This window comes from Balaenoptera ricei, chromosome 15, assembly GCF_028023285.1.
Source record: "Balaenoptera ricei isolate mBalRic1 chromosome 15, mBalRic1.hap2, whole genome shotgun sequence".
NCBI classification, from domain to species: domain Eukaryota; kingdom Metazoa; phylum Chordata; class Mammalia; order Artiodactyla; family Balaenopteridae; genus Balaenoptera; species Balaenoptera ricei.
The window spans coordinates 17,407,579-17,423,144 of record NC_082653.1 but is presented as its reverse complement, the minus strand read 5'-3'; the positions used below and the strand labels follow the sequence as shown (position 1 = coordinate 17,423,144).

General features: G+C 42.8%; 2 protein-coding genes across 9 annotated transcripts in view; one reads left to right on the top strand and one right to left on the bottom strand.

Moving 5' to 3' along the window:
• The window catches only part of PTPRT (protein tyrosine phosphatase receptor type T), a 1,095,010-nt gene that overhangs the window by 794,936 nt on the left and 284,508 nt on the right, over window positions 1-15,566 (bottom strand). The window lies entirely within an intron of this gene.
• Window positions 2,949-8,199, top strand: LOC132349365 (COX assembly mitochondrial protein homolog). The gene is made up of 2 exons (XM_059897730.1): window positions 2,949-2,959; window positions 7,817-8,199. Exons 1-2 carry the CDS (start codon window positions 2,949-2,951, stop codon window positions 8,046-8,048), a joined length of 243 nt encoding a protein of 80 aa, XP_059753713.1. The 3' UTR covers window positions 8,049-8,199.

The following is a 15,566-nucleotide window of genomic DNA, read 5'->3' as shown; positions in this document are numbered from 1 at the left end:
TGCAGGATACATACTTTAAGATACATTAAAGTATAAATAAAGTTTATAGTGCCAATCAGAATTTTTTTAAACGTGATCTCCTCTTTTGAAAATGAGAGAGGAATAGAATTCAATAAAAATATAAATGTGCCTGCCTCTGCATTTCTCAGATATGATCCTGTATATTCTTGAACAGAATTGAGTTCGGAAGAGAAACTAACGGTTTTCTGGGCTTCTGCTCTTTCCCAGGCACTGTATTTGAGCTACGTAAGTATATATTTATATATGTACGTCTATGAATAGAGGTTAAGTCTAACCACCCCCACTCCCTAAGACAGGGGTCAAGCGACATTTTCTGCAGAGGGCCAGATATTAAAGATGTTCACCTTGCAGGTGTACTGGTTTTCTCTTGCTACCCAACACGTTACCACAAACTCAAAACAACATCCATTTATTATCTCCTAGTTTCCGCAAGTAAGAGGTACAGACAAGGCTGCACCTTATCAGGGCCTCACAAGGCTGAGGTCAAGGTATCAGGGGACCTGCTTTCCTTTCTGGAGCCCGGGTCATCTTTTGCATGGTGTTTCGCAGAATTCAGTTCCTTGTAATTACAGGATCAAGGTCCCTCCTCTCTGGCTGGCCATCACCTAGGAACCACTCTCAGCCCCTAGAAGCTACCCACAGTTCCTGCCATAAACCCTCTCATGTCTCACATCTCTTTCTGGGTAAGACGCCATCCTTTTTAAGGGCTCATCTGATTCAGTCAGGCCCACCCAACCAAGATCCTCTCCTTTTTGGTTAACTAAAGTCAACCAACTTGGGACCTTAATTACACCTGTGAAATTCCTTCACCTTGGTCACTAACATAACCTAATCGTAAGAGTGAAATCTATCCTATTCAGAGTCCCTCCCAAAGGATGAGGATTATACAAGACATGAATACCGGGGGCCAGGAATCTTGGGGACCAATTTGGAATTCTGCCCACCACAGAAGGCCACTGGGTCTCTGTCACTATGACTCAGCAATGCCATTGGAGCAGAAACAGCCAGAAGCCACAAAGAAAGATGGGCAGAGTTATGTTCTAATAAAACTTGATTTACTGACACTGCACTTTGAATTTCCTACGATTTTTCACATCACAAAACAGTATTCTTCGTTTGAGTTGTCTAAACATTTAAAAATGTAAAAACCAATCTTCCTTTGTGGGTGGAGTACAAAATCAGTGAAGGTCCAGAATTGGCCTGCAGGCTGTAGTTTGCGAACCTTTGCTTTGATGCCATAAAAACTCCAATTTTAACATGGTCACAGAAAAGTACCATGTTTCACCATTTGAGTGTTTGACGTCATGTGCTTTTGATACCTCCTTCCCATTTCTCAGCTGTAGAACGTCTCTTCCTTCCTCCCAGAAGTGGAAGGGGGGACATGTTATCCACTGCCTTCCAAAGCTACACTCCCAGCCTGTAGCTACACTGCCGGCTTCTTTTGAGAGAAGCACAAAAGGTAGCTGGATTTAAATAAGCACTTCACCGACATCACAGATATGTTCTCCATGGGTGAGGAGTAATGCTCCCACTTCACAGATGAGGAAACCAAGGCCAGAGCAGGTGACATTCTCAACACCACCCAGTCAATCGGGGGCAGAGCCAAAACTCAAATCAAGGACTCCTTTCTTAGCCAGAAAGTCTGACAACCAGGGCAGACTACATTCAGCTACTCAGCTACTACATTCACGGGAGACCCGGTGCAAAACCAAAATGCAAAGCCTTTTGCTTAAAAACTATTAAGAATTTCAACGTGGCCATAGCAGAGCATTAAACTAAGCTTGAGGTCCTTCCAAGTGCCAGGCCCTGGGTGACTGCACAAGTCACACACCCGTGAAGCCAGCCCTACTCTGTGGACACACACATTCTAATGATAAAGCTCCCCAGCCTCCAAGTCATCGAGATGCTGACCTTGTTCCAACAAAGACTTTGAAGGCAGGGCAGTATCTAAGTGGCTTATTAATCGTGGGCAGGCTACCGTGGGTAGGCGAGTCTTGCCCCCGGAATGAATGTAAACCAGCCTGGCATAAATTGAATTCCTTTTTGGAATACCTAATTGAATTTGCAGAAGTCTGTGCCAAGGGGGGTGTTTAAATAAGTGCACAAATATGATAAGAAGGCCTTCACACCATTATATCTAATTCAGTAAGCAAAAATAATGGCAGGGCACGTTCCAATTAGTGTTTGATTTATTTGCTTTAACAAATCCAATTAGTAGCATGTTTTATAAAGTCATCTAATGTCAAACACTCATGGACTCAACAGATAGAAACAATACTCTTAATAGGAAAAAAAAAGGTTTTAAAGCTCTTTGAACAGTGAACTTATTATAAATAAGATGATGTCTCTCTGATGGCTGAGGCATTCCCCAAGGACCAGGGAAACAGTGTCTGATCTGCTCATTTGGTTCTTTCTCCCAGAGACTCTGGGAGGCAACTCAGGTTAATTTGGCCCATTATAATAAATCCAGGAAAACAACAAAGGTGGAAGCAAGCAAAGGGACTTCAAGGGAGAATAATGACCTTGCTGCAGGGTGTCTTCTAGACCAGAGATGTGTTCTGACTTCCAAGGCAGCGCAGTGGAGCAGGAAAAGACAAGGCTAATGGAAACATCGACCTTCTAGAACCTGATCCAACACCCTCACACCCTCTCCAGACTCCAGTGTTTTCTCTCTGTGAACTAAAGAGTTCAAGGAGATTAGCGTCCCTCGGGCATGCCCGCCTTGCGTGGTGGATGATGGTTTCTGACCAGTGAAACGGAGCATCCGTAGGGTTTAAAGCTATGGACTCTGGAGCCAGCATCCCAGCTTTTGTTTTTTTTTTTTTTTTAAACTGTGTGACCTTGACCAGGTTATTTAACCTCTATGTGCTTCAATTCCTCATCTGTAAAATGAGGATAATCGTAGTGCCCATCCCTTGGGGGTTGCGATGAGGATTCGGTAAATGTAAAGACTTGGAATGGTGCCTGGCACATAGGTTCTAAGTAAGTATTTGTTAAGTGAATATTTAACCCCAATGTATGCATTAGAAATGGGAAAGATAGCTATGTTATCTGTGTCCACGTTGCATAATCTCAAAACAAATTAAATATTTTAAAGAAGCTATCTGAGCTGGTCCAGCACATCCTGTATGAATCAGCAGGGCCTATGGTGATAAGCTATTGATATGCGCTGTCACTCCCAGCTTCATTCGCCACTTACTGCTGTGTGACCTCAGGCAAATCACCTAACCTCGCAGGTCAGAGATTCTTCCCAGGTAACAAAGGAATAAATTAAACTCTCTCAAAGGGCACTTCGATTTCTGACACCCTGGGAGATGGCGACTGTGTATCCACATATCACCCAGCTACATCTGCTGGGATGCTGGTGGGATACAGGAGGGCCAGGTGTCCCCTGGAAATAAAAGCCTCTGTTCAGACCAGCTTCCCTGCAGTGTCTGCCGCGGGCCTCAGTCTGGTGCATCTTAATGTCCTACAAGAAGAGAGCACAGCGGAATGTGGCAGGCAGATTTCCATCTCCTCACATGTGCCAGCCCTCCCAGGCTCCCGGAGAGAGCAGGGAAGAGGGCCGTCTGCTCTGCCGCAGGCGATGTCTCAGCAGGTGCTGTTCTGCATTGTGACCAGGAGGAAAGAACGAAGAGGCGCCCATGTGTGGGGTCAGCACTCAGCTTCACCCTGCCAAGAGGATGGGGGTGGGTGAGGGACAGTGGTCACCTCCGGTTAAAGTGAAGATGGCTCAATTTGGAGACCAGCTGGAGAGTCCACCAGCCTGAACAGCAGCCCCACCCAACCCAGCAAGTCTGTTTTTGTTTCCTCCAAACAACCCGGGAGCAGATTCAGGGATTCCGCTGCTCTCCCATGTTTGAAGAGGGAAGGGGTCACCTGGCCCAGCTCCTAAATTTACAGGTAGGCAGACAGGCATAAAAAGGCCAAGGCTGCAAAGAGAGGGGTGCAGAGCTGGGATGGAAGCCAGCTCTCCTGGCCCCGGGCCAGAGCTCTGCCCACTCAGAAGCCAGAATAGCATCTTTCATCTTTTCTCACACCATGGTGATGTCTTTTTTTCATTTTTATTTTTGAGGGAGCAGTGAAAGAAAGAGATGGCCGAGGGTCATAACCCATTTCAGGGAAACTTTAGATCGGCTGGGAAAGGTGAGTAAAGGTTTCCTCTACACAGAAGAAAGGGCTGACACTGCTTTCTGGCAGGAGTCATGTCATGTTCTGAAGACCTCGGAAGCCCAAGTCAGCTGGATGGCCTCAGGGTCTTTGCACTGCTGTTCCCCCTGCCTGGAACACTCTCACCCTAGCGCTTCACGTGGCATCACGTGGCTGGCCCTGGGCATCTTCCACAACAAACATCAAAGGTCGCCTTCTCAGATAAGCCTCTCTGAACATTCCATGGGAATCAACTTCCTCTCTTCCCCAATTCTTCTCTAACATACCGTCTTGCTTCTGTTCGATGGTGTTATTCATACCCCCTGAGTAACTCTGCAATTATTCATTTACTCATTTGCTTATTTTCTGTCTTCCCACCACCCGCTTAAGTCCACTGGGGCAGGAAGCATACGTCCATGTTCTTTGCCACTGAATCCTCAGGACATATCAAAGAGCCTGGCACTTTGGTGCTTGAGAGCTTAAGGGAAACTCAATACATGCCTCATGAATGAATGAACGAATGGACTGTAATGAAGTGTCAGGAGTGCAAGACAGCAGCAGAGGTTGATGCCCAGCTTGGTTCTGGCACTTTCTTGATGACCTCTGGTGGGTCAGAGAAAATCTCGAGCCTCCACTTCCTGATCTGTGAAGTGGGAACAATAATTACAGCTACTGGCGTTCATTGAGTGCTTACTGTGTACTGTACAAAGTGATTAAATTTGTGATTAAATATTCTCATTTAATCCTCAAGGAGCCTCATGATATTGGTACTATTACTACCCATGCTTTATGCATGATGAAACTAAGAACCGGCTACATAACCTGTCCCAAATCTCACAGCTAGGAAATGGCTGGATTGGGGTTTGAACCAAGGCAGTCCTATTCCAAACGCCACAGTCTTAGTCACTAGGTCATAACCCTAAGTGACCACTAACCTTGCTACCTCTACAGGAATATCTGGCTTGCTAAACACCTCTTCTTCTGAAACTGACTTATTTTTTCAATAAATTTATTTTATTTATTTATTTTTGGCTGTGTTGGGTCTTCACTGCTGTGCACGAGCTTTCTCTAGTTGTGGTGAGCGGGGGCTACTCTCTGTTGCGGTGCGTGGGCTTCTCATTGTGGTGGCTTCTCTTGTTGTGGAGCACGGGCTCTAGGCGTGCGGGCTTCAGTAGTTGTGGCTCGCGGGCTCAGTAGTTGTGGCTCACGGGCCCTAGAGCGCAGGCTCAGTAGTTGTGGTGCACAGACTTAGTTGCTCCACGGCCTGTGGAATCTTCCTGGACCAGAGCTCGAACCCATGTCCCCTGCATTGGCAGGCAGATTCTTAACCACTGCACCACCAGGAAAGCCCCTGACTTATTTTTAACATATAATTTTTTCAAAGGAAAAAAGAAAGAGAAGCAGCCACACATCCTGAGCCCTGGTCCAGCAAGACCAACAAGGTCAGGCTCCTGGGTCTCCACTCACTGTCCTGAAGGTTCAAGGTCATGAGGAGTCACATGGTCCACCCATGGCTCTCTCTGGGCCTCTGGTGCTCCCTTTGACCTCACTGTAAACCTCAGCTCCATTAGTGACATGCCCTAGAGAACCTCAGGAGAGACCACAGCCAAGTGCTCCTACCTGGCCCAGCAAGGAGTGGACTCTTGTAATAATCACATCAAGAATCCCTGGGAGAGAACATCTTCAGGTCATTCAAAGCTTGCCCCAGTTTCACCTTGGGAAAAATCAGCCTTCTGTGCCTACTCTGTATAACTTTAAATAATTAAGTGGCAGGCTCTTTACAAGCACTACCTTATTTCTCTTACAGCAGCCCTGTGAGTTGCTCTTTGGGATTCAATGTACAATTTTGCGAAGTTGTAATCTGGGGCTCAGAAAGGTTAAGTAACTTCCTCAAGGCTACACAGCTTGTAAGGGGCAGAGTCGGGAATCAAATTACTTTCAATCTGACCCCAAAGCACAAGCCTTCTCAATGCTATCATAATGTCTCTTGCATGAAAAACCAGTAAACTCCTCCAGTTTGGCAATTCTCATGCCTCCTTACTATCTCTCTGAATTAACAACCCATGCTTGAATGACATTCAATAATCCTAGATCGGGTAACGACTGTGCGCCAGACCTTATTCTAGGCATCAGAGACAGAGCAGGGATTAAGAGCTGTGTGTCCCTCTTTCACAAAGCTCATGTTCTAGTGGGAGCCAAACAAGGAAAACATGGAGAGAAATAAAGCAGGTAAGGTACCCACCTTGGCTTGTCACGTACAATCATACTTTGAATGTGATAGGCATTCAATAAACACATCCATGAGGCGGGCATAGAAAGTGATCCCTGCTATTCCTTGCCAGGCAACAGGCCAGCCATTCCACATAATCCCACGTAATCCTAACAGTCATTTTATGAGCCGGGAATTACTCATTCTCATTTTAAACATGAAGAAACTGAGATTCCAATGAGATAAGAACCCAGTCCAAGTTCCCTACATCTGTGGATTCTCTCTTTCCTTTCCCCAAAGGCCATCATTTCTCTGCTACACAATGCCACGCCTACAAAAGCTTCAGAAACATTTAAGACTGGTTGACGATACTGGTTTATGTACTCAGTTTTTATATGTATATTAACATTTAATTACATAAAGTAAAAATTAGGGTTTGCATACAGTCAATTAAACTCAATAATAGCATCCAGCGTTATATAAATCACCCAACTGATCACTGTGTAGATAAAATATTTATTGAGGTCTGAATATTATCATAAGTATTGTTGCTGTGAGCTCTCTCAAATCAGTTAAGTTTTGGCAAATCTGTCTGTGGCGGCCAGCTGGGTGGGCTCCATCTACCAGGGCCCGTTAAACGTGCATTAAATGTGGAATGAAAGATTCCATTAAGGACAGAGGCTAAAGGAGCCTCAATGAGTCTAAAGCTCATATTACCTGGATGCCACGATTGGGTCAGTCCACTAAGAGTGTGTTCTGAGGTCTTAGGGATGCTGACGGTGCCTTAGGTAACTGCTGTTTCAGCTGTGCTAGCATGTCAGCCTGTTAAATCATTAAACTTGTGCACTCTTTTTTCTCAAATGTTGATACTTTGGTTCCCTGGAGAGGTAAACCTCACTAAGACAGAGGCACCCACAAACAGGAAGCAGGCACTCTGCTAGTGATTAAGGAAGTGGCCTCTGATGAACATTTCAAAAAAAGACAGCATTGTTCATCTCTGTTTGTTCTTTAGTTCTTCTAGGTCCTTGTTAAACATTTCTTATGAAAAAAAAAAAGTGCATGGTAACAGGCTAGTCACTAGTGGGTCTTTATGCTGCTACTATCTGAATCTTAAGTCTAATGAAGATTTGTGATTAATAATAAACATTTTGTTGTCCTCCTCAAGAAACAAAAACAAACAAAAAAGATAGCAGGGCTGTCACTAAGATTCCTAAGCACAAAAAACACAGCCAGTACCTCAAGGCCCTCCCCCACCAACCCCGTCTCCACCTCTCTAACACCAAGGAGTTCATGTCCAGGACACATAAGCATGTTTCTCATCTTTGGAACAAGCACTCAGCCACTTCTAGCTCTATGCACATTTTCTCTTCATCTGTGCCTCCCTCTTCAACTTTCCAGGACCCTTGTGATTACTTGGGCCCCACCCGGATAATCCAGGATAATCTCCTTATTTGAAGATTTCACTAAATGTTGCAAGGACTCTGCAATCCTTATGGTAGTAAAATGCCGCAAAGAAAATTCTGCATTGAAAGAATGTCTAACTGCTTACTATAATGATCCAGCCTTTTATGAAGAATGCAAAATGGAATACCTGAAGGAAAGGGAAGAATTCAGAAAAACTGGAATTCCTACCAAGAAAAGGCTGCAGAAGCTTCCCACAAGCATGTAGGCAAATATTCAAATGATACTCAGTAATGCCAATGTTCATGGAAATCACAGTCACCTGAAATGATGGACTCAAAGAAGTGTTTGCTTTATCTTTAATTATGGAAATAATTTTATCTGAAATAAAGATTTTTTTTAAACTTAAAAAAAAAAAATCTGAAAAGTCCCAACGCACAGGATCCTATGAGTGCAGCCCCTGCCAGCATGACGCCACCTCGGGCTAAAACTCCTCGGAACAGAAATGAACTTCTAACAAAGCCACTACTTGCTAAACCACATCATAGCTCAGGTCCTGACAGGTCAAGAGCAGCAGGTGGTCTTGAAGATGGAGGATTTGCCTGGAAGAAAGGAGCCTGCATTACAGGTTTGTCTCTGCCACCAGCTGGTTGCGTGACCTTGGCCGAGTCACGTTCCCTTTGAAATGCAACCTGGCAGGAAGCTCCTAACAGCCTCTCTTAGAACCTCAACACCATGCCTAAGAAAACACTGGAAAAGGTGAAAACTTCCAAAAGAACTGAAAACAATAAAACTATCATTAGCATCCGGAAGAAACAGAAATGGCAGCAGACCACTCATGACACCCTTGTTATAATCTGGAAGAAGAAAAGTTAAACTTCATCTGCCTGGAATTCACTAGGCAGACCATGTGTTCCTTCCACACTGTTAACCCCCAAGTTCAGAAATACATAGCTCTTAACAACTAGGAAACCATGTCACTGGGCCTCTAATGAAGAAGACTTGCTCCAAGCACTTGGAGTCTCTCTTCCTTACCGTCTCCTTCCTGCATTCAGAAAATAAAATCTGGGGCTTCCCTGGTGGCGCGGTGGTTGGGAGTCTGCCTGCCAATGCAGGGGACAGGAGTTCGAGCCCTGGCCCGGGAGGATCCCACATGCCGCGGAGCAACTAGGCCCGTGTGCCACAGCTGCTGAGCCTGTGCTCTGGAGCCCATGAGCCACAACTGCTGAGCCCACTTGCTGCAACTACTGAAGCCCGCGCACCTAGAGCCCGTGCTCCACAAAAAGAGAGGCTACTGCAGTGAGAAGCCCTCACACCGCAGCAAAGAGTGGCCCCCACTCGCCCCAAGTAGAGAAAGCCCACGAGCAGCAACGAAGACCTAACGCAGCCAAAATTTAAAAAAAAAAAAAGGGTCATCATCCTCATCTAGAAAAAATTTTAAAAAAATTTTAAAAATAAAATAAAATCTTCCATGTCCTGGCTATAAATAGTGCTGCAATGAACACTGGGGTGCATGTGTCTTTTTGAATTATGGTTTTCTCAGGGTATATGCCGAGTAGTGGGATTGCTGGGTCATATGGTAGTTCTAATTTTTAGTTTTTTTAAGGAACCTCCATACTGTTCTCCACAGTGGCTGTATCAATTCACATTCCCCCCAACAGTGCAAGAGGGTTCCCTTGATTCACTTCATTGTACAGCAGAAATTAATGCAACATTGTAAAGCAATTATACTCTAATCGAAAATAAAAGAAAATAAAATCTTTAGGAAAAATAATAAAAATGATTATGATTACAAAAAAGGAATACAGAGGAAAACGCAAAATAACTCATCATGAAAACTTAAGAGAAGATCACTAAAGATTATTTACTACAGGAACCTGATGAATGCTGTAAAAAAACATTCAGTATCCTCATAGGATGCAAAGAGACCCAGTGCTTTGGGAAACAAGAAGAGAAAGCTACAAAGGGAAACTAACGTAAGACACAAAGGCAATAGGATTAGGTGACCTGTGGGTTAATAAAGAATTTCAGGAAAAGTTAAAATGCAAAAAGCAGAATCAAAACCAACATTAGTGAGAAAGATGGTGGCATAAGAGTAGATTTCTCAAACCCTCCGACCTCAACACTGACTGAAATGAAGAAAAAATTCCACACAAAAGTAGCTAAGAAACCATAAATATTGAAGCTTACAGTGTTGTATTTTTTTCTCATGGACTTAAAGGATGCAAGACAACTTGGGCCCACCCAAAATGCCAGCAATCTATTCACCGTGCAACTCATTCTTGAGAGAACTGCACAGTCTGATGGATGGAATTCCGGAAAATCCAGTGGTGTTTGCCAGATGGGATGCCAGGGGCTGTGAGAGGGAGAAGCTGTGGAAGAAAGGATGCCCGATTTGGATGCCTTTTGCCCCTCTTGCATCAACAGCATTTTAAGGTCTCATTAGACTGTTTCTGGCTTTTTCCCTCTAACCCATTCTCCCTGGGGCCCTGGGGCCTACTCTCATCAGGGAGAGCCCACAGACTGAAAGGCTAAGAGCTGGGGGCAGAAGGAAAGGGGTGAGAAATGGCAAAACGGTTTTTCAGACAAGGACCAAGAGCAACCACCAAACTAACAGCAGTCATGAGGATTGTACAACTGTCCCCCATGGCTGACACCCTGAAGCCAGGGGAAAGAGAACCTGGCTCGGGTACCACCGGCAAGTGCATGAACACTTCCCCGAGGGGCAACTACCTAGAAGCCTGCAAAGAACTGATGGCAGAGAGCCCTTCCATGTTTCCCAGGGCTCTGGCCATTAGCAGCTGCACCTCCACTAATGCAGAGAGAAGCAGAACCACATCCCGATCACACCCCCCTGGGAAGACAGCACAGCACATGGGTGATGAGCATCTTGGAGCCCAGGCTACGACCACGTGACCTTGGACAAGCCACTTCGCCTCTCAGAGTTTCAACTTCCTCATCTGTAAGAAGATAATAACATTACCCTCCACCCCAGGAGTAGGTCTGAGTGTTGTGAGCCTGAAGCTTAAACAATCTGAGGAGGGGACATTCTTTAGGGAAAAGACTACAAACTTAGAAAAGGGACTATTTATTTGAAATGAGAAAAGAAATCACGACAAATAATAAGCTTCTAACAGCCTACAGGTACCACAAACACTGTGCAGTCCAGAAGAATAACATTTTTATTAATTATCTTCCTGACAATCTATTCCCTTACCTTCCTGGCTGCATTCCCTCGGATGACCTCTTCCTGACAATAATTTTACAACATCATTTTTTATAGAGAGAGTAGAAACTTCAATATCCCTTCTAGCAGGTTGACTGAAATTTGTTTATTATTATTAATAATTGTTTAAAGTTTCCTTCAAGTCCACCAGTCATTATTTCTATAGTGTAAACTGTAGGTTTGTAGTCAAATTGGGGGAAATCTCTATCAAATTTCGTTCATGTATATTCTGTAATACTTCAGGGTATTACAAGTGTACTTGTGTACTGGGTAATCATAAATAATCTTTGATTTGGTGATATCATCTGTGTTCCTGCCAGTCAGTTCCACACCAGGGCAGTGAGTAATGGTTTAACTATACACAGGAAAAATGTATATGAAACATATGTGTATACGTATACATATACTATATTGCATATGTGTATATGTACTATATAATACATGTATACATATAGTACATATATGTATATATATTTACATGTATATTATATATACTATATACACTATATATTTGAAATACATATGTATCCGTATGTACATATATATATGTATGTTTATATCTCCCATTAACTCAAACTAAATTTCAACTTCCACTTACCTAGGTCCCTAAAATGCCCCTGACTACTCCAAAAGCCCCACATCCAACTCCTCACCTCCCAAAGAAAAGTATGATAAAGGGACAGGGGGAGGGGAATCCCACAGCAGTCTTAACCAACCGTGGTTAAAATTACCTTTCTTTTGATAATTGTGTAAAATAGATGACTATCTGAACATGCTTCCAGGGCCTCTCCCAGGACCTTGCCGGAGTAATGCGACAGTGAGAGAACCCCAGTAGGTTCACAGGTGGAAGGCCCTGAAACATCCTCCCCGGAGGCATAAAAGAAGCGGGACACGGTGTCTGGCTCCGGAAGTGATCAATATCCCTCTGTGCAGCCGTGCCACATTTCTGATGGAGGCACCTGAGACCTGTCCAGACTTGACGAACCTCCCTCTACCTGCGAAGCTGCACGTCTCACCCTCCTAGCTTAACATCAGACCTCAGGCAGGAGATGGGGTGGGCCCTGGGGGGCAAGATCTGTAACACCCACCAACACTGAGTTACTATCACGCACACAGTTCAGATTTTATCTTGGTGAAAAAAACATTCAACACCTGTGCTAGCAAACATTGCTATTACTGTGGTCCACAGCTCCAGCAAAATACTGTAATTCATATTTTTGCCCGGTTTGCTAAAACATGCTGAGGCCAATCGGTATTTTAGACTCTTGTTAATTTTCCCACTCCCTGCCTCTTCTCCCTTGCAGCTCCCTCCATGCCTCAGTCACACCTTTGAACCTTTAAGCGGATATCATAAAGCTCATTACCTTATCCCCTTCAATCCCTGCAGGTTGCTCGGATGATGATATTTTTCATGAGAAGCGCATCACAAGACACACCCCAGACCACGGTCCCCAGGGATCACCTAGGAACCCTGCTGCACACTTGGGAGTTTGAAACTGTTTTGATTCCCATTCACCAGAATTACCCTGATCTCCTCCTATGAGCTTTTATACAGATTTCTCTCAGCGGCTTCCCAATGGCCCTGGGAGGCTCCTCAAGGCAAGCCTTAAGAAATAGAGCTATGGCCCTGGTCGGCAACATATGTACACCAGGAATTTGTTGGGAAGCAGCAATGCATTCGATGGTAGAATCAATGGCAATTTTCATATTCTCCTTTATCATTCGCTAGTTATTTTAGAAATAATAAAGGTTATGTAAGATAGGGAAAACTGTGGTCTTACTGAAAACTTAGGAGAAATGATGTTGATGGAGGGTGGGCTTAAAGGAAATTCATTCCATCTGCTCCCCAGGGAGCCTACAGTCTGCACACTGCTCTGAGCCCCGCTGAGACCTCCCTTCACTCAGCGGGGCCTTGGTATCCACGAGAGCATCATTAAGAAGCCTCCACACAAAGTAAGGATGAAATTGAAGTGGAGGGGACTACAGAACACAAAATCTTCTTTGAAATTACTCACAAAAGCACATATTCTTAAATCATGGTGCCCCCTCCAAAAAAAACCATATTTATCTTATGTACTTTGTGAATCTTGGTGGGTACACACACACACACACACACACACACACACACACACCACCCTCCTAGATTTCTAAGGGGAATTAAAAGAGACAATAAACATGTAGAACCTAGAAAAATTCTGGTACATTTTAAGAGCTAAATATATACTAGCAGTTACTGTTCTTATTAGGAATGCCTATAAAATTCATTCATAATTTAACAATCCACATTTGAACAAGTTATAACTGTTGATAGATATTAACTAGCAACTATGCTGGTTACCCTAATGTCACAAACATTCAAAATTCCCACTAGCACCAACGCTTTTCACAATATGGCACCTTTTGGTTTCATTAACATCTGAGAGGTGTGTACATTACATAGGGGAACCCTACATCTATTTATACATGAATCTATATATATGCATGTATATGTCAGGTTTATTAGTTTTATTCTAACTGCAAAACTAATACATTTTTACTGCAAATAACATAGAAAAATGAAGAATACAATCGCCTCTAAACTTCTCTCTCGAAGAGTCACTGGTATTTATTTGTGATCTATGGATTTTGAGTTTTTTTCCCATTGATATAAAAATTTTATTTTCTAAAAAATAAAAATGGAACCAGAGTGAACATAAGCTTTGCAACCTTTTTTTTTTAACATCTTTATTGGAGTATAATTGCTTTACAATGGTGTGTTAGTTTCTGCTTTATAACAAAGTAAATCAGTTATACATATACATATATCCCCATATCTCTTCCCTCTTGCGTCTCCCTCCCACCCTCCCTATCCCACCCCTCTAGGTGGACACAAAGCACCGAGCTGATCTCCCTGTGCTATGCGGCTGCTTCCCACTAGCTATCTATTTTACGTTTGGTAGTATATATATGTCCATGCCACTCTCTCACTTTGTCCCAGCTTGCCCTTCCCCCTCCCCGTGCCCTCAAGTCCATTCTCTACGTCTGCCTCTTTATTCCTGTCCTGCCCCTAGGCTCTTCATGACCACATTTTTTTTTTCTTTTTTTAGATTCCATATATATGTGTTAGCATATGGTATTTGTTTTTCTCTTTCTGACTTACTTCACTCTGTATGACAGACTCTAGGTCCATCCACCTCACTACAAATAACTCAATTTCGTTTCTTTTTATGGCTGAGTAATATTCCATTGTATATATGCGCCACATCTTCTTTATCCATTCATCTGTTGATGGACACTTAGGTTTGCAACCTGCTTTTAAAGTGCATTACCATATCAGGGCTATATTTCACTAAACATTCTCCTAAAACCTAATTTTAATGGTTGCCATTCTATACGTCTATAATTTACTACACCAAATGTTCTTATTTTTGTTGTTTTCATAATTTGCTATTTATAAAGTAAAGAGATAACCCTTAAGACACGTCCACATTAACTTCCTTAGGATAATTTTCTGAAAGTTGAATTTCCAGAATCAAAGGACACACATAATTTTACACACACAGGCAAAGAGCCTTCCAAAACAGCTGCTCCAAGAAACACTGCTATATGCAGTGTGTGAGAGTGTGTGCTCACTTCCTTTTCATCCCACCAGTACTCAGATCATTGTTTTTAATCTTTGTCAATTTAATTACTGAAATGCAGAGGTCCATTGTTTTCATTTTCAGTTGTTTGAGTACTACAGAAAGTTGAATGTTTTTCGTAAGTTCAACTGGCCATTGGCATTTCTTCATTGGCAAACTGCCTGTTCATGCCCTTCACTCATTTTATGATTGGGCTGTGTATCCATTCTAACTTAAAAGTGCTCTTCATAGGTTAAAAACATTAACCCATTTTCTATATTTTTAGTTATAAACAGTCCTCTCATTTCTTTTCACCTCTGAATTATTTTTGCCAGATGACCACTGTTGAGTATAAAGTAAAATCTGTAAATCACTTCCCCCTCTGGCAGAGTTGCCTACATAGAATATCTGCTACTCTGGTATTTGATACTGCAGAAGAATAAATATTCAACTGCACGCACTGGTGATTCTCTCATCAAATTATAAATATATTTAAATCTTTAATTCACCTAGAAATAATTTTAATGTATGATATGGCCTATGAATCTAACTTTATTTTACTTTTTTAAATACTTCTCATTATTTTTCTAGCACCACTGAGTAATCCACCTACTCCTTGATAACATTACATTTTACATGCTTACATATACATGGGTCTATTTCAGAGCTTTCTATCTGTTCCATTGATCTATGTGTCTAAATATATCACTACCAACATGCTGTAATTATTGTGGATCTGAATATGGCATAATTAGTGGTAATGTTAGGGATCAGTTCAGGAAAACAGACTGCCTGTGTTTAAATCACTGTCCTATCTCTTACCAGCTAGATGGCTTTGGGAAAGTTTGTTAATGCCTCTGTGTCTTAAGTTTCTTCATCGACATAACATCAATGATAATCATCTCTTCTTCGTAGAATTATCGAGGAAATTAAAATGAGTTTATGGATATAAAGTGCTCAG